Below are 24,102 nucleotides of genomic sequence, written 5' to 3'. Positions count from 1 at the left end.
AGTAATTTGATTTCCTAAGAATATGAGCAAAATCTCAATTAGGTCAGAGAGGACTGATGTACTGGTATGGGAGGGAAGAGAAATGTGCCACTGTATTGATGAAGAGTACTTCTCATCTTGGGGGGACTGGAGATATGGTGCAAGGAAGCATTAGGGCCTCCTGGCAAAAGCAAGCGAGGCTGCTCACTTGGTATGTAAAGCAGGATGGCATACACCACAGGCAGAGGTAAAACACAGAAGCAAAACACTCCGCCAGTGGCTCTCAGATTACAGACAGCTTTTTGCTGCTTTCTTTACAAATGAGAGCCAGGTACGGTGGCTACCATGGAAGAAACAGGCTAATTTACAAGAAGCCCAGGGAAAAGCAGAGGAACAATGGAAAAAATGAAATTATCTGAATAGCAACAGATACTGAATGCTGTTTAATGGAGTGAAGCCTGAATGTTATTTGGTGCAATCTTGATGGGCCTGATTTAACTATTACACACAATATTTTTCATGCTGCTTGACAGCCCTTGATGGCAGCTCAAAAGTCTGTCAGTTAAGCAGGTCTTTAGGAGTAAAGCATATTAATTGGAGAAAAGACTGATAAGGAGTGGATGGCAACAGAAATAATACCAGGAGAGAGACATCACTGTTAGTCTATTGCCCACAGAAAACCTGCTCAGGAGGTCAATGGACAGGACAACGCAAAACAGAACCACTTCAGTGAGAACACTTATGGAACGATGTTCCTGGACACACAGGCTCCCACAGCATGTTTTTATCCAGCAGAAAGATGGACACAACTTCCAGCAGCCACTCTTCATCTGTGTATCCTTAACCCTCCTAAATCCCAGCCAGAAACAAGTTGGTGACCCTACATCACCAAGTCTCATGCCCTCTATTCAAACCACAACAGCCCACTTCTTACTTTTAAATCCAAAGTGCAGTTTCAGACACCCGGATTTATTTTTGATTTGATTCAGAAACATCTATCTGAAGTGAGTTTATGCCAGTGACAAGTGAATCACAGTTGTGGGGGCAGTATCTTCAGATTGAAACAGACTGGTAGACGGTACCCATTCAAAACACTATCTTTGTGAATGCAACATTTCAGGACATCAATCAGGCAATGTTCCACTTTAGCTACTCAGAAGACTTGCTTAGGATGAGCTCCTTTCCTCCCCCTCCAACAAGCCTGTTAAGTATCTGATCTGCAAACCCTTGCACATACAAGAGAGTTATCTGCTCAAGGGTTTGGGTTTTTTTCTTTTTGTTTTCTTTTTTTTTTTTTTGGCAAGGTTTTCAAGAGCACTCTGAGTTTAAAAGCAGCATTTTTTTTCTCCAGAACAGCCCCGTGCTGAAAGGCCACTCTCAAAAGCTGCGTCAGGTCTGCCTGCAACATTAATACACATGCTGTATATATTAGCTGTCACTGGAACAGTTGTTGAGGTGTCTGCAGCCTGGGCTTGCCTCTTTTACATATCTCCTCATCCAAGCACGGGGGCTGTATGTCAATGACCAAGCCCATATAGACACACTAACACTGAGATAAGGCTCCAGAGTAAGTATCTGCAGGTGCTGCTAATGCACCCACAAAAAACACTGCCAGAAATACAATTCTGCTTCTGGGATTTCAGATGCCAAGCAGAGAAATTCAAACACCCAGGTGGAAGAGTTAAGAGCACAGTAGTCCCTGCTCCCCCCAAATCCCCCAGCGTTTCGGTCACCATTCAGATCTTCATGTTTTCATGTTAAATTGCAATACCTATAAACAGGAAAATACTAAGTGCAAACCCTCAGCAATGCTATTTAATGAGAAAGCAGGAGACATCCCTTTCAGACCCAGCTGGGTGCCTGAGCAGAAAGCTTACCCCATCTGGTAGTGCCCTCCAGCATACAGCACTCACAAACTCATTTGTGTCATCTTCTTTCCGGTCCTTGTCCAGGACACTTTTGACTGTATCAAACTTGAACGTCAGCAGTGTCTTTGAGAGGCCTTTATAGTATAGGTAGAGGGAATTATTTTCACTTCCTGGAATTAAGAAAATAAATACATAAGATTAGGTTCTGGTAGCAGGAACAGAAATAAGGCTTCTTAGCTCTTTCACTGTTTATGACAAGAACAGACATTTCCTCCTTGTAGTTATCACGCTCATGGTGCCCTGGCTACTGGGAGCACTCCATGCCAAACTTTTGTGATGCTTAATAACAAGGCCAGGTTTTATTACAAGACATCTGCAGCATGCAGCATACTTGCAAAACATACAGGATCCCAACTGTCTTCCATAACTTCCTTAGGGCAGAGCATTTTGAGCAGAGCAGAGCATCTATGCTACCACATGAAATACTGCTACACCCAGCCTGCTTGGCATTACAGCTCAAAGGCAGGTAGCACTGTGTTTGTTTTTCTTGCTGTAATCAAGTATGACAGTTTGGTCTGTGGAGATTTAAGTAAGAGAGACTAGACAATATGCAGGCTTTATCAAGAAATCCTTCCCAATTTTTGTATTGCAAGCTGTACAGAGATCAGAGAATACACAGGTCCTCCCTTCAGTGCTAGCACAGCTGTCCTCCTCATCCCAGCTATCAGTCTGTCACTGCTTTCCCACCAACACCTGGGGATTTACAGAAGTTCAACAGTCCAACTTAAGAACCTATATGGTGAAAGGACAGAAACGGCCAAATGGGTAACTGCTGCAGAATAATTCAGTCTTCAAGGAAGCTGTTCACAGTGAGGGTGTATTGCTTTGTCACACAGAATGCTGTACTATCAAGTACAGGATCCTTGTGTGGTCCAGGCTACTGCCCTTCCTTAGAAAGAGGCAGGAGTTTATGTCACTTGTTAAACTTGAAAGACATAACTCATATTAATAGCAGCTACACTAGTAGCTGATTTTTGGTGACAGCAAGTCTGAATCATCATATACAAAGGACTCATCTGAAATAGGAGGAAACTGACAACAGACCCCCTTAGGTAAGGGCTCCTTACATCATTCCCTGGGAAGGTAAAGAGGGTTGGAGGTTCAGAATAATCCTTTATTAAAAAGCCCATGCAGTTAGGTAGCACAACTGCTGGAGTGCTTTGCAACTAGAGAAGCACCAGCTCCAAGCAGTCCCATTAGCATTTGTCAGGATGCTCTACTCACCGCAGGCAATGTAGTCTCCGTTGGATGCAAGCCCTACAAAATTCTTCTCATTGATGTGACCCTTGAAGGAGCGCAAGCAGTGAGGCTTCCCTACATTCCACAGTTTCAGCTGACTGTCTGTTGACCTGAAAATGATACCTAAAGTTACCCTTCCGCCACGCAGCCGGAACAACTTGCTTGCAATCCTGCTCCTTGACACCCTACTTGCAATGTAAGCATAGGAAGTCTTAGTGCACTCCAGGAGATTTATCACACTTTCAATCATACGCAACTCAGCTTGAGCTTGGAAATGTATCATGTTATTTTAGAAGCCTCCCAAAATGCATTATGATTGAGTAAAACTTCCTCAAGTATTACTCTTCCTTCCTCCTATCAATTGCACACTCTTCCACTGAACTCTTCAGCCTTTGGGCTATCACTGACTCCTCTAGATCCTCACAGATCTAGGACACACTGATTTTATTTATTTTAAAGCTTCTACACCATGGACAAAATCTGTTCCCTTCTCCATGCCGGCTGCAATTCTCATTCATGCTTTTACAGAACTTGGGAAGCAAGCAGTCTCCTCCCTCTCAAGCTGCTCTGAAAGCATGTTCTCTTCCTCCTGCGCAATACCAAGCAGCAGTGTATAAAAACCTATGGAGTCTCAGAGTTGCTATTAGCATTAATGTGGTTTTCTCTCATGTAATTGAAACTGAATGGATACAGATCCCCAACTTCCACTTTTCTCACCCTGGCAGCAAAGCCAAAACAAAATTGATGTTTTCCATTGTTCCCCCACACGCAAACATACCTGCCTTCAAAATGTGTTTCTATTTACCCTGCAAACATTTTCCCGTTGGCAAAAGAGAGAGATAGCCTCCTCTGCCTGTCACTGCTCAACCGACATAGGAATACCCCAGGTCTCAGTAAGATACATGATTAATTTCTTCCCTCAAACCTGAGGGGACATGACCCTCTCTTACTTTACAGGCGTTACTCTCTAGAAGTTGCCAGGCTCTGATATTTTGGCACTTGCTGACTTATAGTGAAACATTCCACAGCAGGGATACAAATAGTGATCTGGTGGGATCGGACCCCCATGTAACACCCTTGAGGAAAGGCATAATGCTGTTCTGATCTTAAATTTGAAACATACTGGGAGCAGGGCCTATCAGGCTTCTGGGTGGGAGGGAAGGGAAGTAGGTCACACTCCCCTCATGCAGGTTCTGTCACCCAACCTTGCTGCTTTCTGAATATTTAGAGTTGAAGGGGAAAAAAACCCCACCCAATACCCAAATATTGCCAATATCGTAAGACATTAGCCCTGCACCTATGTCACATTTACCTAAAAATACAGCACAAAAGTGGAGAGATGCACCTTGTACTATTACTGCAAAAACCTTACCTGCCCTCAATGACAGCTGGAATGACAAAAGAGTGATAAAGAAGCTGCGGCAAGATTTGTTGCTCATTTATAATAACAGTATGAGGTCAGATCAGTACACAGGTATGAACTTCACCTGTAATACTGTGACTTAAGCAGGAGTGCATTCTTCATCCTAGGTCTTGACTAGTGGGTGGGCCCAAAACCAGAGTATTCTGCTTCTCTGCCTGATGCTTGTTCCATGTTCATCCTACTCTACACTGCTGCCCACTATCCCTTCCCTTCTCTTGTCCTTACCATCACAATAGCAGCATAGCTCACAGAAAGGGCAAAAAACGTACACTACTGCTGTTTTGGCCCACAAGTACAGGGAGGTGCATTCTGTTCTATTAGGGCAGCTGTATTTTTAAATACAGCTGTATTTTTAAATACAGCTTCCATAATACTGCTTTTAAAGGCTTCAGAGTTGCCTGAAAACTAAACTTTTCTGAAGGCAGGGTAAAGCAGCAAAACACTAATTCCTTGTCTACAAGCTGTCAGATTCCTGTGACAGCTTCTGCTATTGGCTAAGCCATCAAGAAGACATCACATATATAGGCACTTAACCTTTGTATTTTAGTAGCATACATTTTAGACCTCTTCATTAAAATAAAACCACTTAAAGATCTATTACTAATGGAATGCTTTTACTGTTAACAATTTCCCATCAAGCTCTAGCTATGTTTGCATTGGGTAGCATGCCATATAAGAAGAAAGTCATTCGCCACTGGACCGCAAGGATAGGAAGAAGTCATTGATCCTGTTGATGTTACACTGCTCTTCTGGTTTCATACCCTCTCCAAAAAATATCATGGATGCACTGGTCTGTTAAATCTGTCTCTCTGTAAATCAGCACTGCAATCAATGAGTTGTGCTAAATACCAAGCAGTTTTGAACATCCTTAAGGTCAAAAACCAGCTCTACAAGGCAAACTAAATCAATGTAATCTATAAAACAGCTTTAGCTAGAAATCTAGAGAATCTGAATAAACATATAATAAAAATAAAAAAAAAAAACCAGAAAATTACTGCTTGATTTTGAGGAAGGCACTACTGCTGTCTCCTCTCCTCAATTTGCAAAAGATATAAAAATAATCTGCTCTCTCTGACATTTCTTTCTGTTCATGCAGAAAGGAATAGGTGAACCTTCCAGTTAGTCCCCTCACCCCATCATTGCCTGTTAAAGTCTGAAGGTTCTACTGATATTCCTCCCTGTGACTGTGGGATAACTTTCTCAGGTGGTCAGCTCAAGCAGGACAGGGTCACTGTCCCGAAACACCCCACAGATGATGCTTCACTTGATCAGGTCTGTAAAACATTCTTAGCCTCCTTTTGCTTCTATCAAATACCATCTTACTATCCAGATTTGGTCTAAAGCATTAAATTTAAAGTTTGTGTGTTCTAGTTATGAATTTGCACCCATATAGAGTTATATCGTTAAAGGAAATAAGAAAATTGCTGATTAAATATAAACAATACCATAAGACACCAGGGAATCTTCTACTACACAGCTCAGCATAACTCATTAACAGCCTGAGTGCACCTTAAAATGCTCTGCTTTGGCTCCAGTTTTCTAAAGCAAATGGTGTGAAAACATGGGGCAAAGCCAAGCTGGATAATCACTGACTTGGTATAAGAGAGCAGAAGTACTTTATGGGACTAGATCTATCCCTGTGATCCATCCCTGCTGCCCTTGGGTGTTACACACACGCATTTTGATAACAAAGACTTTCCTGCAGCCCTCCCCCAGGTTGCTTGCGTTTTTCCCCACTGTGTAAGAGAGGCTCATCTCTGATTTATTGAAGAGGCTTGTAGCCATTCATTCAAACCTCTCACTATGTAATCTGACAAACGCTCATTCCCATATGACTGAAAACCTACCTAGCACTGAGGCAGTCACATCTGGCTTTGGGACAGACACATTGAGCCATGTAACTGGACAGAAGCTGCAGAATATTATTCTTTAGGGCCTCCATAGCAGACCTTTTGGTCTACCTTGGCTAAAAAGGTAGGACCACAAAACACAACTTGTCTATGCCTACTTTCTAATCCAAGCATAACCCTAAAAAGGGCCTTCACAGAACAGATTAATAAATTACCAGAGAACAGATCAGTCAATTCTACTTGAGGTCCCTTCAGGCTGTGGCTAAACCCCTCCTAAACATAGCAGTACCATTTGATAGCTTCTGTCACTCATCAGCTGTGTTTTACTGAAGATTAATATCCTCAGGGCTCTGCCAGCACCCTTCTCTACAACAGAGCTCTGGTCAGGAGCACACAGAGCACTTCCTAAACGGAGAACCCATCTGCAGCTTCCCAAAGTCTGGGCTTGTGGTCAGGAGCTGCATCTAGTTGTCTTCGTATTCCTCTTAAGCATTTTAGCTTCACAAGGCAGAGCACAGCCAAGTGACACCAGGAATTAATTTCTATTTTGTCTTACAAAAAAGCAACAAACTGCTTCCCAAAAGCACTGCAGCTAGCAAGTGCTCCTACCCACGCAGGTGAACTTGTGCAATGGCCTCGATGAGTGACAGAAAACGAAGGCTACGAAGTTTTTAGCCTACATAAAAGGCAATACTTACGCAGAGACAATTTCTTCCCCACTCACAAATTTTGCATAGGAGACTGCCTTGCGATGCCCTTTGAACACCATGATTGGCTGCTTAGTGTTACGGAGATCGTAGTAGTGAACACAGTGATCTGGAGATAAGAAAGTAAAGGGGCAAAATGAATCAGTTGGGAAGGACGCATGGGACTTCTAATAGCTCACAATAAGTCTTGCCTGCAGCTTCCACATCTCACTTACAGCCTTACCTAGGATAAACAGTCTGCTCTATAGCAAGGAATGTTCAAGCAGGCTTCTTGAAATGGCTTCCAAATTCAGTCTGCAAGGGTGCAAGCAGCCTTTCAAAGAGTCAGTGAAGAGAAAGAGGTGCATTCACATGTGTGTGCAAATACTCCCTGCATGTGTCCTCCCATAAACCCTATTAGGCCCATGTGAAGCCAGTAGCTAACAGGACTCTTAGCTCTCCTCTGCATGCTTTCTTGGCTCCCTGCCTAACCACTCCAATTAACTTCTCCAAGACTCTGCACCCCCTTCTGCTCCTCAAGCTGTCCTCTTTTGGAAAACTGTTGCTACTTACATTGGATCTTGGAAAACAGGGATTAAATTTCTCATGCTTACTCTAAATGGGTAATCTCCACACTTTTGGTTTTTGCTTCCCTCCTTTGATTTTATTAGCAAGAGAGAATTAGCATTTCTGCTAATGAGAGAACAGATTAAATTCCAGTTCTTTTTAAAATTTAATTCACAGATGTGCTGCAGTGCCACAATTACATAAAAGGACTCACAACAGAATTAGCAATACATTTTCTGTGTAACTAAATTTTAATTCCCAAGAAAATAATGATAATAATAATAATAATGATGAGAATAGAAAATTCCACCAGATCCAAAAAAGAATAAAAAAACCCACGAGATACAAGCCCCAAACATCCCCACTGCTCTTTCCAGGTCAATAAGGTTAATAAGCTTCTCCCGTCCTGACTTTCAGACTTTAACATTGAACTTCATTATATTATTCCCTGCTATTCTGGAAGCACAGGGAGGGAAGGCCACGCACATGCAAGGAAATAGAGCTAGACACCTTTCTCAACTTGAGATACCCACACATCAGCTGAAAACTGCTTTGACCCTCCTCCCTCTGAAATAACACACTGCCAATGGAAGTTTGTTACAGAGATTACACAGAAATGAATTTAAATGCCAATAGCTATGGTTATTTTTGTATTTTACAGCATTTCAAAGCAGGGATCTCAGCCATACGAACACCACCCAGCTGTCTCAAAATCCTATGTGGTCTGAGAGGTAACTGGATTTACATCAGTCAGGCTACAGCAATCACCATCAGACTGGCAAGGGTAGCTTCTCCCCTGTATTAACAGACTAATTGGTAGCCATGGCAGTACAGGGGTCTGTGTCAGAAACACCACCTGTAAAACAGGTAAGCAGGGAAGTCAACTTCCTCTCTGTCTCCAGAATCTTGTTCTCTGTGTAATATGATGGGTTCAGAGATTTCTCCAGCAGATGCTCCAAAGAGCCACTCCAAGTTTTTTTTACCACTTACACTGAACTGTTGAATTACCCTATTGTGTTGAAACCCAGCAGCTACTGCACCCATTACTGCTAACACTGAAACTGGGAAGTGCTGTACACCTCAAGCACTCCTTTAAGCATTCTGTTTCTTCCACCTCCGAGATATTAACCCTCCAGAACCTAACACTTATAAACCCAAATCCCAGTGCATTCCTACCATTTGGGTATTTCAATTAACTGCAGAACAAGATGATGTTGCAACAGGCTTATTCCATACAAGGGTAAAATTTCAATGGGACTTTGAATTAAGCATTAACACTCTTAAGATTTGGGCATCCTGGTGCCAAAGTTTTTATTTCTGAAAAACTAAAGCCAAAAAACTCCACATTTTCTCATCTGGCCAGCAGACCTGCTGCAAAGCTTCAAAACAATTAACTTGTTTTGATTTTAGTGAGCAGAGTAATTCTAGTAGGGCTTTCTATTAGAAGCCAGTTAGTGGATAAGGCTTTCAAGCCTATTTTTGCTTACAGTTTTAAACTCCTCTCCAGCTGGCCAGTCACTAGGATACCTTTTGAGCACCGGATTTTATCTTTCAGAGGGTGACACTGAGAGGGGTACCTGCAGATGGCTGCATGTGAGCAACTGGAGCAATGCAGGGAGGAAAAAGCCATAGCAGGGAAGACAAGACCATTTGCAGAGCAGACATGAAGTTGCACTCACCTTCTAAATATTGCAATAAACAGCTCAAAGCCTGCCGGCATCTGGCCCCTGCACTGCATGTGCCTCTCAGCATTGGCAGGGCAATCAATCACTGTCTGCTCTGATCACAAAGTCCAAGGGAATGGGCAAGCCAGTGGGTTCTAAAATTAGCCACTTAATTATTAATTGATTATTTCAGCAGCAGAAGTGTTGATGCCCAATTGAGTTGTATGTGGTTTGTTGTTTTTTTTTTTAATTCAATTGAAGCAGCTATTTAAGTAGATACATGAAGACAAACACTCACTGCATTCATTAAAATCAGAACAGGTGGTTGTGTTTTACAATTAAAGAGATACTGTCTCTTGTAGGCCATATGGACTTTCCAAAAACATGATAAAATGCCATCTGCTGAGGAAGGCGAGAGCCCAAAAATTAAGCTAAGTGAGAAAAAATACAACTCCCAGGTACCCTGGCAGCAGCCTTGCCTGGTGGAGTTTGGCGAGCTGAAATTGTCTGCGATGGGCAGCATCCCAGGCATGTCAGCAAGTCCAAGGTAAGACGGCAGCATGCTCTGGAAAGCTCAGAAAATAAATTGGTCCTAAGAGGCCTCTGAAGATAAAGAAAAGAGTGAGCACTGAGGGAAATCAAACACTTCACAAGTTCTGCAAAGGCCTGTAAGCTCATCCAGCACCCCCACCACTAGCTCCTGCCCTTGGCATCCTTGAGATACCATGGAGCATACTCCACCACTAATCACTGATGCACAGGAGTATTTGCTTCTTGTTTTGCTCCTCCAACATGAGCACTAAAATCATCACTTGGCAATTTTTTTTTTTTTTTTTTTTTTTTTTTACAGCTCTACAGTTTCCACCCTGAACAGGAAACTCACTTAGAACAATTCCAACTTGGAAATGACATTTCCACAGTTAAAAGTCTCATGCCTACCTAACCCTTGGGCAGCAGCATCTCACTGCTTTACTTTTTCTTCTGTGTTCAGGCTTAATTGAAATATATATGAGATAATGGAATAGAACATGTATATATACCTTAAATTAAACACTCTGAAGCAGTTCTCGTCTAGTTCAATGTCACTGCAGAAGCTGAGCACGACATAATTCTGCTGCTGTGCCTTCTGAATTCAAATGTTTGCTGGCAGGCTGCATTTTATTATATATTTTCAAAGTTATCTCAGAAAGCAAAAAGGGCAGCTAAACTCTGCCACTGCTGCTGAGATGTCTCTGACCACAATCCTGAGTTTTAAATCGTGCTTTTCCAGATTGCTCAAGAACTGCTTACTTCCCTTAAGATACTGCCACTTTCACCTTTGAGCTGTCTGGTGACAGCTAATAAACAATTCAGACTTTTCCAAACTTCTGAAGGATCTCACCACCTCTTCAGTAAATATAACCTGCATCAGCAAAGGATGGCATCCCTCATTGCTTGGCAGCTCATAAATTCACAAGACTCCAGCTGGCAGGCGCAGGGCAAAAGGAAAGGATGTTTTTGTTATATAAAAGGTGAAGTGATCAGCAACTTCTCAATCCTGGCCCTCAGACTCAGCTTGACTGCAGAGGTGAGGATGCAGCAAACAAACTAATGATGCAGTTACACAATCATAGAAAGGTTAAAAACCCCCCCCCCCCCCCCCCCCCCCCCCAAAACCCACCCCCCCCACCCCCCCCCCCCCCCAAAAAAAAAAACAAAAACAAAAACAAAATAGGAGAGCTGGGAACTGCTAATGGAGCCAGATGCATCTTAAGTAATTTCAGAGTTGCTCAGAAAGACTGAATTGCTCTTGATTTTTGGTTTTTTAAACAACAACAAAAGAACAACAAAGTCTGTTTTTGACAAAAGTGATCCTCCTTACACTTTGATATGTTAATAAAATTCTTAGGTTTAACATCACCTATTGCAAAGCTTTTAATATGTAGTGATGAGTAGCAGCTCCAGAAAGAGTATGCAAGTGGTTAAGAAATATCATCACAGCAGCATTTTTATGAGTACTGGCATGTGCAGGGTGACAGCACACAGAAACCAGGGAGCACAGCAATCCAGCTCTCCATGTACCCAGCAATTCTAAGCAACATTCATCTTCCAGGCCATGTGCTTCACCCACCTTCACCACAAACATTAACCAGCATGTACTAATGCAAAAGACCCCCCCCAGGCTTTTTTCAACCAATAACCACTTACTTGAAGAGATATCAAGCCAAGGACAGCAGAATAAAAATTTACCTCCAATGCAACAGTTTTACATTCAATGAATGTAACTACTAGAAAGCCCCAAGAGCTGCATACAAAGGTTATGTGGCTCTCCTCTGGAAAACTGGATTGCTGGAGAATCAATGACTATTTTTCTGATTTCAATCATTTAGAAATATCTACTTCTCAACTGTTCAATATTTAGATTATTGATCCGTTCAAAAAAATAAGTAATTTACATTACTTGGATTTTTCAGTGCTCACAGACTTATTCTTAAGTCTACTTGCTACTTACTAGTGTATGCTACTACATGTCAGATGAATATTACAGCCAAGATGCCTGTATTCAAAACCAAAGTTGTAGGGTTAGCAAGTGAAACTTGTCTAAGTCTCCTGTTGCCTAAGGACATCTTGGACTTCTTTTTCCCCCCATACCAACTAAAAGAGATCTTCAATACCAAGCTTAGAGGTCAAGCTCATTTCATGTATTTAATGCTCTGGCTACAGCCTGCAGTCCTGCGTCCCTCACCTTCATCTATTTGTTTTCCTCCATATGAACTCCAAGCTTGGATCAAGGCTGCCTGTTCTCACCAGTGAAACAGTACACTGGTAGTAAGAACAAAAGATATTTATAGTTTGAGGGGTGTATTTAAATGAATTTCCCAAGATTTAAACTGAGTCAGAGCAAGTTTGGTGCAAGATACCTCTGCTCACATCCAATTAGGTTATTCTGAATAAACAAAAAGAGCAACAAAATAGCAGGGCACAAAAAAGCCCACAAAATGCCTTTTAGCAAAAATATGAGAGGCATGATTTTGTGGCATTTAATTTTTACTTTTATTGGTTTCAGAGATACCGAAGGAAGCCTCTACTGCTCAATGCATATTGATGGGGTCAGCAAAAATTCAACTATCAATATTTAAACAACTACCTATAGAAAATGATCTTTACTAGTTTTCTCTCTGTATACCATGTGTAAGCAAGATTACTCAGCACACAGAGTGCACAGAATAAAGCCTTCAGAGCTACCTAGAAGTGTATCTAGGCAACTTTAGCAAGAAAATATAATCGTATCCTTATTCCTTCAAGCGTCCAGAGCCCAATAGTTCAACCAAAGCTTGTGTTTCAAGTGTCTCTGGGTGAGAAGGAAAGTACACATTGCCATCCTTCTAAGTGGTATTTCATGAGGGAGAAGGGGCAAGCTGTCTTAATGAATTTTTGTTGAACATAGATAAACAAGCAGAACATAACTTTAACATCAAGAGGGTTAGACAAAAGTCTCTTTCAGCCAGGCTCAGTGTGAATTTTTGCTATACAAAAGGAAGGTTGCATTTTCAGAGATAAAACCTTTGGCTAGACTAAAAATGGAAACAGAATCAGGAGGCTCATATGCAACCTCAGTTCCCACCATTAAAAACTTATTCTTCTGCTAGTGAGGAGTAAGGACATAAAAAGGAGCAACATCCTGATTTAAAAATAAACTCAATGTGCTATACTGCACTGTCTTGCAGTACAGTGAAGATGACATGGCACATTAGATGCCTTGCTCCTTACAGAAACCTGAACAAGGACCAGATAAGTAAGTGCTGTTCTTTCTCAAAGACTTGAGAAAAGACAGACAGCTTCTATCAGAACCCAAACCTTGAAGTTGAAATGCTTTAAAATAATTTGCCTTTAATTTGACAGGAGATCTGTAAGAGCCTCAGCACCCTCTTGGTCTCATAACCATCTAGAAAACTGCATACTTACCTAAAGAATAACAAAAAAGCTGTTAATAAGAAAGTGAAACTTCTTCAGTGGATCTTCTACATACCTCCACACCAGGAAATAGACTCTCACTGCAAAGGCAGCTCTATCACCAAAGGCTAGTCAAAGACAACTCAGGATTTAATTATGAGGAAGCCCAAACAAACTTAATCCTACTTAAGCAAAAACGGGTTTTTAACAGAAACTGCACTCTTACGGGTCCTGAAAGCTGTAGAATAACATAGGTTGGAAGTGACCTCTGGAATCCACTGAGTTCAACTTCCCACTCAAGGAAGGGACAAATGCAAAGTTGGATTCAACTTCCAAGTTAAATAATTGTGTTCAAGGGTCCTATTCAGTCAGGCCTTGAGCATTTCCAAAAGATGGAGATTCTGTAAGCTCTTCCCTCATCTTAGATGCCTTGAAAAAAGCTCTTATGTCAAAGGATTAGGGAGCAAGGTTTTTTTTAAATCCAAATTTGTTTAAGCTATTTGCTACTGACGTAAGAGAGGAAAGGCATTAGCCCCCCCCTCAACATTACAATATTAATGTTTAGGTTTTGTTTTGCTGCTTCTAAGATCTGTCAGGTTTTATATACCTACTCCCACATGATGGGGGTGGCGTGAAGCACTGCCATACAGCCTTAGCTCTCCTTTAATTTTACTTCTTTTTCTTACTAATAAAAAAGAAAACTGAGAACTACTGAACTTTAACTGTTGCCAAATCAGTAATACCAAACAACAGCACTTAGAGATGTTCATGTGACTGAGGTGGCTTTGTTCAAAAAGTTTATGGTGGTGATTTAATCTCCCTTGTGGCAGAGAGGCAGCCTGGAGTTGAAGCATCCATATATGGGTCTTGCTCTGGAGAGAATATTGGGGACACAGGACAGTTGAACACTCCACCTCTGGTAATAATTCAGCTCAACAAGAGGTGAACTTTCATGCAGTGACCACCAAAAAAAAAAACAACCAACCAAAAAAAAAACCCAACCCACAAAACCCCCCTATTTTTAATTTTTGATTTCTTCCAGGGCAGAAAAGAATGGGGGGGGGTGGGGGGAGTGGTAGGGGGAAGGGGCTTTATTATAGCAATAGAAATGCAGGGTGGCATTTCAGTATTCAAGAAAGAACAGTGAGGAAGCCTTCCAGCCAACCAAGCGCTATGAGGAGATTTATTTCACTTGACAGAGTAATATGGATCAGTAATATGATCAGCACAGGCTTTGGCCTATCACAAGCCATTTCAGGGTGAGAAAACACTGTGATAACTTCCACCACATAACGGAAGCAGATACTGAGAGAAAAGACAACACATTAGGGATGGGAAACAAAGTGGACTTGAATTCAAGGGAGCAAAGCCCTGCACCAAAAATTAGGACAAGAATTTTATGAAGAAGAAATTAAATAATATTGAAACCAGTGAGCTCACATCAGGGCCCTCTTTACAAAGTACTTCCCTTACTGTAAGAGTTTGATACAGCCTGAAGCAAAGAACCTTTGACAGACAAAACTACCTAGAGCATTTTGCTGAAGAATGCAGTGTGCTGTTTTCCAGCTGCTGGACAACAAATCACAGGAGGAGGAGAGAGAAGAAATAAATCCATTTCACCCAGACAGCTCCCTGTAGAACATTGCAGTGCAGGTAAAGCTAACTGGCATTTTTTTATTTTTCCTGCCTCTACCTTCCCTTAAAAAACACCCAAACAAATAACAAACGACCCAATAAAACAAGCACATTTTATCCAAAAAGCCTTTGTGACAGGCACATTAAAATGTTTGCTGGATATGGCTTTGTATTCACAATTTTCTGTTCCAGCAGAAATTGCAAGTACTTTGTTTCTATAACTAAGATAAAATTACACGTTTAATGTATTTGCCTTTTCCTCCTCTTTCTACATGGAGTTCCCTTTGCAGTAAAGGAACAGGTTCTTTCTGAATAACCATATTCTGTTGCCCTGGGGGAAATCTCAGCAATCTCTTCTAGAAGCAACACACTGGTCCACAGCAGTGAACTTTAACAGTGCCCTTATTTTGTATTTCATGTGTGTGCCTGAGATGACTTGGCATGCAGTACTTCATTCATATTTGCTATTAGAGTTCTGTCTAGACAAATGGTCTCATACACCATTGTACCAAACTCCTGCAGACCCAGTCTTCATCGGTGTCAAACATTCAACAGCTACTCAAAAGGGAGTGAACTTTGGAAAAGCATTCAATAGATATATTCTCTGCAGGTCAAAGCCTCCCCCATGTGCTCTTCCCTTACAGCATGCTCTGAAGACTATAAAAGAGTAAGCAAAGTCTGTATGATTTATTTCACTGGTGGTAAAATCTTAAAAAAAACCCAACAAACAAACAAACAAACAAACAAAACCCAAACACAAACCAAAAACAAACCCAAACAAAACCAAACCAAAACACCACAAACCTTTTAAGTGAGGAGCCACAGAGTCTGTGATGTTAGCGAGGAGATGAAAGAAAGCTTCTAAAGCAGGGGAAGGTACATGGGTATTTGGGAATGATAACTCAGTCTCATTTTCCTTCACTGCAATAAAGATGATGGGCAACAGCATCCAAAAAACCATACTTGGGGAATCCAACACAAATCCAGCCCAGGTTTTCATTTAAATGAAGGAAGAGCACAGCTTTGAGAAGGAAAATGCCTAACAGTGCTCTGTTTAGCAGGTAACAAAGGAAGCAACATGAGAAAGTCTCACTCCAGGAAAATTGAATTAAAGAGAGTTAAGGTTAGATTGAGTTTGTCTGGTAGCCTCAGTTTAATCTCTGGCAAAACTAACAGTGCAATAAGCACCTTCTATCAAGGAAAGGCTCAGGATTGTGACAGCAGAAGGTTTTAGGTTAGCACCTCAAAGACTATACCCAGCTTCAGACAGTGATGTTCTTCTCTAACACCAAATCTACTATTTTTTTATTATTTTTTTAAATGTATAACAACACTAGCATTTCACTGAAGATCTGTATCTCCCTCTGCTGAACAGATGAGGGGAACAGCAGCCTTGATGGAAACCACCGAGTTTTTAGCTTTTGTATGCGACAGATTCCCTATGGCTTGAAGTTACAGATGACATTTGGCAGGTTATGGATAATGGTCTTTACACACTGGGGACATTTTTTTTTTACTGACTTGTCTAAAGCTTTTGAAACAGCAGCCCATAAAACCTCTACCCTAAATAACCTGTCTCATATTAAGGAGAGAAGGAAGAGACATAAAACATAAGAGATCTTAATCAGTTGAGAAAAGGGCTCTGATGGGAGGGGCAGCAAAAGATATTTCTCTAGAATGCCTTTGAAACTTTGACCTTTATGATTTTAAAGAGCTACAGAGATTTCTCAAAGGAATAAGGGACAGAGAGATGCTGTGCTATTCAACGATTGCCTTCTATCAGACTGTTGGAGAAAAAAATATTCAGTACACATAAGGAAGATTTACTAATGCTATAAAACAAATGAAGACAATAGCAGTAGCAACCTGGAGCTTTTGGAAGAAAGCATTCTTTATGTCTGAATGAGGCAAAAAAAAAAGTGTTATTTACTGTTCAGACTCTTAATTCAACTTTTCTCATCGACTATGTAACATGCATGACTCTACATGCATGAGTATGTGTAGGCTGATGTCCAAAACTTTATAACACCTAGAATATGTGAAGAACAGTAATTTTATAGTAAAGGATGCTTTAATCCATGATGTCTAGATGGACTACATCTCAGAAGAACTGAAACTTCACATGAGCACATGAAGCATGTGAGCACAAGATTCTAATTTGCACAATGAGTGCTGGATACATCTACTGAAGCCAAAAGTACTACCTCGTTTGCTAAATGGATATCTCAGTTCAAGATCCTTCTTGCACACAGTATTTGTCCTTACTGTAAACCCATGTCAACTCTGGCTCTTGAATGACTCAAAAGTAGTACACGTCACAGAGCTGTGATGAGGGAGAGGGCAGCACAGTCAGACTCACAGGCACTACATGCTCCAAGAGATCAAGATCATGTACATAAGGGCTTGAAACACTAAGAAAAATAGAAATGAAAAGGAAAATCCAAAGATTTTTAGGAGTGCATTTATGAAGCAACAGCTTTAAGGTTTTTTACCTATCAGCAAACATCATACAAAAAGAACCAAACAGGCTTCAGAACAGCCAAACTGGCTCTAGCAGAAGCACAGGCTGCTGCCATATGTATTACAATATGCAGCAGAGGACCTAATTATCAGTCAAACCTGATTTTAGTCTAGAACTACTTTTGCTTCACTAGCCTGAGGAGATATAAGCCTTCTTATACTATATATTTTGGAGATGGTGATCCAATTCATTACTTAAACTGCCTTCAAAACAGATTCTACTGAAAAAGATGACAGATGTTAAAAGTAGTGTCACAATCACTAATATTCAAGCTTTAGATGAGAATGCTTAAACCAAAACCCTAAAGGTATGGTAGATTATGCAGGCAAGAAAATAAGTACAGGAAAGCACATGATGATACATGGGTATCCAATGTGGAAAAGAAGCAATGTACATGTACACACATCTACATTCTTTTTGTTTTCTTCTTGAGACTCAAATAACTAACAGGGCCTTTTTAGGGGAACCTAGCCCAAAAATTAAACTCTTCTCACAGTGCTTAAATGCTTAAATAATATGAAAAGATGGCTTTGAGATGAGAGCCCACACTGCACTGGCAGGTTAGACTTTCCTATGCAATGTGACAATCTTCACCAGTTTGATTGGAAAAAGCAGTGTATGTTATAAAGGTCCAGCTGCGCACAGTACCCAAATAAAGGCTGGAACAGTTAATCTACACAGCAGTTTGAACAGGAGATAACACAGGAAGCCATTATAGAGGATTTCATTACAATGAGCAATTCCTTTAAATGAACTACCAGAAAAACTGCAGCTCAGGAAACTGCCAAGGCTGGAAAGGATTAAACTCTAAGGGATACAGCAACAGCTAGTAACAACAGCAATTTGGCATTCTGAGGAAAAGATGAATCTTGGAGTTGCCTGTCCCCAAATTTCAAGGCTCATTTCAATTTAAATTTGAATTTTATAACACTGACTAAATGACTTCGACAGTTGTCAAGACAAAACGTTTAGGAAAAAAATATTTAAGCAAACAATTAGCACCCTCATTTCTGCTAATGACAGATGTATCCTTTTCTCCAGAAAATCAAATAGAGTTTTTTAAGTTCATTTTATTCATTCACTTGTTACTGAACTGTGAGGATCTCTGGGATAAAGCTAGGAAACTCCCAATAGATCTCTATATTGTTACTTACCATTCACTGCAAATGCTTTATCCCAAACAAGTCAGACTATCACTCCTGTGCAAGTTATATAAGCTTTTAAACTCCGAAGCTTATGTGAAATTTGCACTTACATCATGTCCAGCACACCTATTAGTGGTTTCAAGCCCCTTCATTATTTCCTAGGAAACAGGTACTGTGCAGTACCCAGCTGATCTGGTAGCATCTTTGATGTGTAAGGCAAGTCAACTTAACTGCAAAAACCGTAGGCTTAAATAATAGGGCACAGCTGCAGTTCTCCTGATTGGCAGTCCTGAACAGAAAGCGAGGTTTGATCTACTAACAGTGCCAGCACAGCAGAAGGTATGGCTTGATACACTGCTTTCATTTACATGCCAGTATCCACATTTAAGTCAAACCTTCGAGATGGTGTTCTAATCTAAAAACCACCGCTAAGTTCAGTGTTTCCCCTGTGATAAGTACTGTTGGGACAGAAATACGATCACAACCACAACTGATTAAAATGCTGTACATGCTTTCCAAGATTACAACAAATGAAACTTTTGCAATGAATTCTGGAATCAGTTTAAATTATAAGGTGACAAATGTGGACTTCCAAAATATGGACCCTGTCCCCTCCCTTCCCCCGTCAATAACATCAGAGATCATGGACTAGAGAAAAGATCATGGACCCCAAAAAGAAAAGACAGCCTGCAGGTGAAGTCCAATACATGTATCAGGCAAGTACTGGACTGCTGCATGCCATACCAATTTAATTAAGGCTGAATTCTAAGCACCGCTGTGAAGTTTTTCCACAGGCTTGAAAGAAATGCCTAACCTTTGTCTGTGCCTTTGAACACTGCTATCAATACACATGCTAAGGGTAATCTTGTAGCTTAAGCCCAAAGAAGCCACCTATCTCCACCCTAAACATGTCATATTCACACAAATAGATTCTTTCTGAGTCACTGCAGGCTTTCAACAGAGCAGAGTACTTACCCATGAGAATCTATTAAGGTAATACTTTGCTTTCAGCTGGAAAACATTAATACTCTTCCAAAAAGGCACACTGCCTTCTTGGTCATTAATATCACATCATTTGTCTGAGCTGAGGAACAAGCTAGGCAAATCACCCAGTTCTGAGGCAGCGTGAAAGGCTAGCTCTACAGAGACATGTTTGGAAAAGAGAAATCACTGCTCAAGTTACTGCAGCAGAAAAATCAATATTTCACTGCATGAGGATGGTCTCCAAAGTTGTCCTGCTTGGGCTCCACATATATTAGCAAAATTGAACGATGCTGATAAAGAAGCCACATATGACTTTCCACTCTAAGTGCATCAGGGTGATCCAGAGATCTTAAGTGGTGGGTAAAGAGTTGCAAATGAAAACAAAGCTGTTGACATAGCAACAGAAGTCCTTCAGCATGCTGGATGCTGTGGATTGGTATTGTTAGCTTTGTGGACATTCAACAGTGAAAGAAAGGCAGCAGCATTCAAAGCCAGAATACAGTGCCATTCGGTAATGCTGAAGATAGTGCACAGGAAAGATCTTCAAATAGTATGCAAAAACTGCTGGGGAAGGACAAAATCATCTTTGAAGCAAAAGCACTTTCCTGGGATGTATTCCTTCTCAGTGTCATTGTACAAGTGGGGAACGGAATAAGCAGGAGCAACAGAGCTGGCAACAGAGGGGAATAATATCAGCACTAGGAAGAGACCATGTGTCCATTGAGGATTCACCCCTTGTCAGCTAATGCTGATCTCAATTCACTGTGCCAAGAGCCTGTCCAGGGCTGGCATTAGTGCTTTAGGATCAGGGCATGAGCTGATCCAGAAAAAAGGCAATTCATTTTTGGCAGACAACTGCAATATGAAAAAGAGATGTAAAAACAAACTTGGGAATGTTTAGGAGGGTGTACAGTATCCTCAATGCAGTTTCAAACTCTGAGGCTTTAAGTAGTAAAGCCAACAAAAATCAGCACTGCCTCATGTTTTCTCTGCCCTGCTCACTATTGGGAATTGTTTGTGACAAGGCAGTGAAGCAGTTTAGAGACCTGATCAAGGTTAAAACTAACCCAGCAAAACTTGAAGCTGACTGTGCTGCAGCTGTTCTGTTGCTCTCCTCTGTTCATCTGCACTTATCTGCTGCTCCCATTTACTTCATGAAGCTCCTGGACAGCAGGCAATCTGTCTGCATCTCTGCTGCCCTGAGGGGCCCCTGTCATTCCCCAGTCAAAACTGCTAGATTTGTGGGTCCTATAGGGAAAAAACATAGTAGAATCATAGAATAGTTAGGGTTAGAAAGAACCTTAAGATCATTTAGTCCTTCCAACCCCCCTGCCATGGGCAGGGACACCTCACACTAAACCATGTCACCCAAGGCTCTGTCCAACCTGGCCTTGAATGCCACCAGGGATGGAGCATTCACAACTTCCTTGCGCAACCCATTCCATTGCCTCACCACCCTTACAGTAAAGAACTTCTTCCTTATATTCAATCTAAACTTCCCCTGTTTAAGTATTAACTCATTACCCCTTGTCCTATCACTACAGTCCCTAATGAAGAGTCCCTCCCCAGCATATCCTTATAAGCCCCCTTCAGATACTGGAAGACTGCTACAGTATGCAAGAAGATGATGCATCTACTGTAAGTACTCAGGAATCTGAAGTTTTGATGACATGATCTCTGCATAATATATGGGAAATAAAAGGTCAGTGGTAGCTGCTGACACTATTACAGCATGCTGGGAATAAAGCATCGCTACTGTCAATAGCTATGCTTAGCTCCCTGGAGTTAGCAGACAGTCTGATCTCACCCAGACTGCCCAACTTGGACATTCAAGCTGCAAACTACATGCATTTTCAGCTTTTTTTAAGCAGGGAAATGGTACTGCTAGAAAATATATGGGTTGAGGGCATCAGTGCTATCGCCAAGGCAGAACAATAACAACTTCAGTCATGATTTATATAGCTAATTTCAGGATAAAACCCTACTTTTAAAAAGAGGAAAAGAAAACAGAATTACCTGATTTTGTATTCGGCAGCAACTACCGTTTATACTGTCCAATGTTTCAACTCAGTAAGCATGCAAATAGACTTTTTTAAAGTATCAGACAAAAGGGATCTTTTCTTCTTTATGTGCTCTCTCCTCTACAACAGATTTTATCAGGCTGCAGCCAGACATGTTAGCTTCCTTCTCACCTGAAGCACTGGTCTAATTTTAAGAGAATTATTTTCCAAGCCAAATACTCATTCCTCTCTTGTATAGGCTTTATTTCTAGTTTATTGCTCACTTGCTCTGCTTTAAGCTACCAAAATGATCTTTTGTCCATCTATAAGCTTTCAGAGAGAAGGGCCCAGAAAAGAAACATATATATCATCCATATTGGATGGAAATTCTGGGATTTGCTTCTACAGTGGCAACTAATGCATGGTTTTCTATGGCATCTGAAGTTGACCCAGTACTTTCTGCTAAAGGAAAGTGCTCCAAATGGAGATACACAGTCTACCACCACATTTTACCATGGCTACATCTAAATCAATGCATCACAACACCTTCCGTTATCACTACTCCTGCTTACCAACAAGTATACTGAAGCACAGAGGGTTTTGGCCAAGAAATACACAAATCCCACATAATTCATGCCATGTGTTGGTAGACCTCTATGGGATTTTTAACTATCGTCCTTATTTTCCCATAAATGTAAGTTGTTCTAAAATTGGAGAAAGTGAGAAAAAGCACAAAGATACCTCTGCGATTATTTCACCCATGCACAACATAGCATTATGGACAGAGGTGAACTAGCAGTCAAGATATTACTAGCACATGAAAGGATATACATGAACTGGAGACAAGGTAGAAAGGACCTTAAGATGGCCATCCTATTTCTATGGCAAAAGCAAAGGGGGAACCAGCACAGAGATTAACAGAGATGCTGATCTACTTGAAGCATGATTTAGAAAACCCCCTTCAAAGAGGCATTCTGAATAGATGGATGCAAATAGGCAAGGTGTGAAAGAGTAAGACCTTATAAAAAGGTGTTTCAGCTGTATGGATGGTTAAGACAGACCATCAAGAGAAAATAAAAAGGAAATGAAAATTAAAAAAAAAACAAAAAACAAAAAACCCATACAATTTTGAAATATTAACACTGAAAAAATCCTAGACCTGCAGTCAAAACTGCATTGCTTTAGGATGGCATCCTAGCTTGCAAGCTATTTTGCACACAGAGAAAGGGGAGGAACCAAAACACGTATGTTTTGTAATTTAACAATGGTACATTAAATCAATTTACTTCCTCCTTCCAGATCTCAAGCATTAACTACCAATACTTCCTCCCCCAACCATTTTCATCAATTGCTTATCTCACCAAGTCTTAAAACTATAAATCCATATACACACGTAAACATAGACAGGTATATAGTATCAAGTTCCATCAAACTGACAAATAAAACAAGAGAGCATATACAGGAGCAGCACCTCTGCCTAAATATGGTACAAAACTGTGTTGGGCATACAATACTAGGAAGTCTTGACTCTGACTAAATCACTGAATTTGAAACACTTTTAGAAACTGAAAATCCTTTTAGCACCTGAATAAGCCAAGACAGAGCTAGGATAGTTTTCTAAAATTGCCCATTACCCTGGGCACTGAATTGTGTTTAGTGTTTTGCATAGCTCTTTTATTCCTACTGAGGGGCAAACAGGAATGGCTAAGCCCATGTGCCCAATTTGGCTCTGACTCAGCTTTGACTCTTCCTTTATTAATTTTTAGCCCATATGACAAGTCATGCTGCTGAAAATGTAGATTTCTTTTTCCATAGATTAAACAAGATTACCTGAAAGTGATGGAGGAAAAAAACCCTTTGTCTTCATCGTAACACATTAAACAGAACTAGTTTACTATACGGGCTATGAAAATAGTCACTAACTCATTGCTGAACTCCTAAAAAAAGTCAGATCAAAGAAATTAAAAGAAATACTGGAGTCTTGAAAGATGTAATTTCATATGCCATTTTATCCATGTATTTATGGCTAAAAGATGAATTAGAACTCCTTTGTGGGAAGTCATTTCCATCAGTTCAGTTATTCCATGTAATTGTTTCGGCAATCACAGTTAAATATCCATTTTAATTATTATTTAGAGACTCGATTACCAAGCGTCAAGGCACATGTAAACGCTTTTAAAGTTTTATCTTCTCTCCCTCATATGCCTTCTTCCTCAATACAAATACCATTTTACCCTTCAGCATTCTCTAAACCATAAAAATGCACATATAGTCATTTAAAACCTTCCTATAACTCCTAGTGCTTGCTAATGCTTCTTTCCCAAACACACTTGTTGAAAACAAGCCCATCATGGTTTGCTAGACATGAGTATGGGCATAGATACACTCCTATCTGCTTCCATCCCATGTGCCCTAAGGCTTTGGAAGTCTTTGTATTTAAGAATTCTGGTCTGTGGTGCTTTCACATATTAAAATAATCAGTGGCTGATCCATTTGGAGCTAGTGCTCTCATCTTTCCTTAGAGCCTTTCACAGACAGTCCCATTCAT

At 40.7% G+C, this 24,102-nt stretch overlaps 1 protein-coding gene across 4 annotated transcripts in view; it reads right to left on the bottom strand.

Annotated features, from left to right (window-relative positions):
• The window catches only part of COP1 (COP1 E3 ubiquitin ligase), a 135,041-nt gene that overhangs the window by 37,503 nt on the left and 73,436 nt on the right, over positions 1-24,102 (bottom strand). For all 4 annotated transcript variants that reach the window (XM_062602221.1, XM_062602222.1, XM_062602223.1 and 1 more), the window contains 3 exons: positions 7,118-7,235; positions 3,132-3,256; positions 1,857-2,017 (listed from right to left, as the gene is read on the bottom strand). In XM_062602221.1, coding sequence (XP_062458205.1) covers positions 1,857-2,017; positions 3,132-3,256; positions 7,118-7,235 — 404 coding nt within the window. The remainder of the gene's footprint in view (positions 1-1,856; positions 2,018-3,131; positions 3,257-7,117; positions 7,236-24,102) is intronic.

The sequence above is a fragment of the Pezoporus occidentalis genome, unplaced genomic scaffold (genome assembly GCF_034315485.1).
Source record: "Pezoporus occidentalis ecotype Australia unplaced genomic scaffold, CSIRO_AGI_Poc_V1 ctg76, whole genome shotgun sequence".
NCBI lineage: Eukaryota > Metazoa > Chordata > Aves > Psittaciformes > Psittacidae > Pezoporus > Pezoporus occidentalis.
This window is presented reverse-complemented; position numbering and strand designations above follow the sequence as displayed.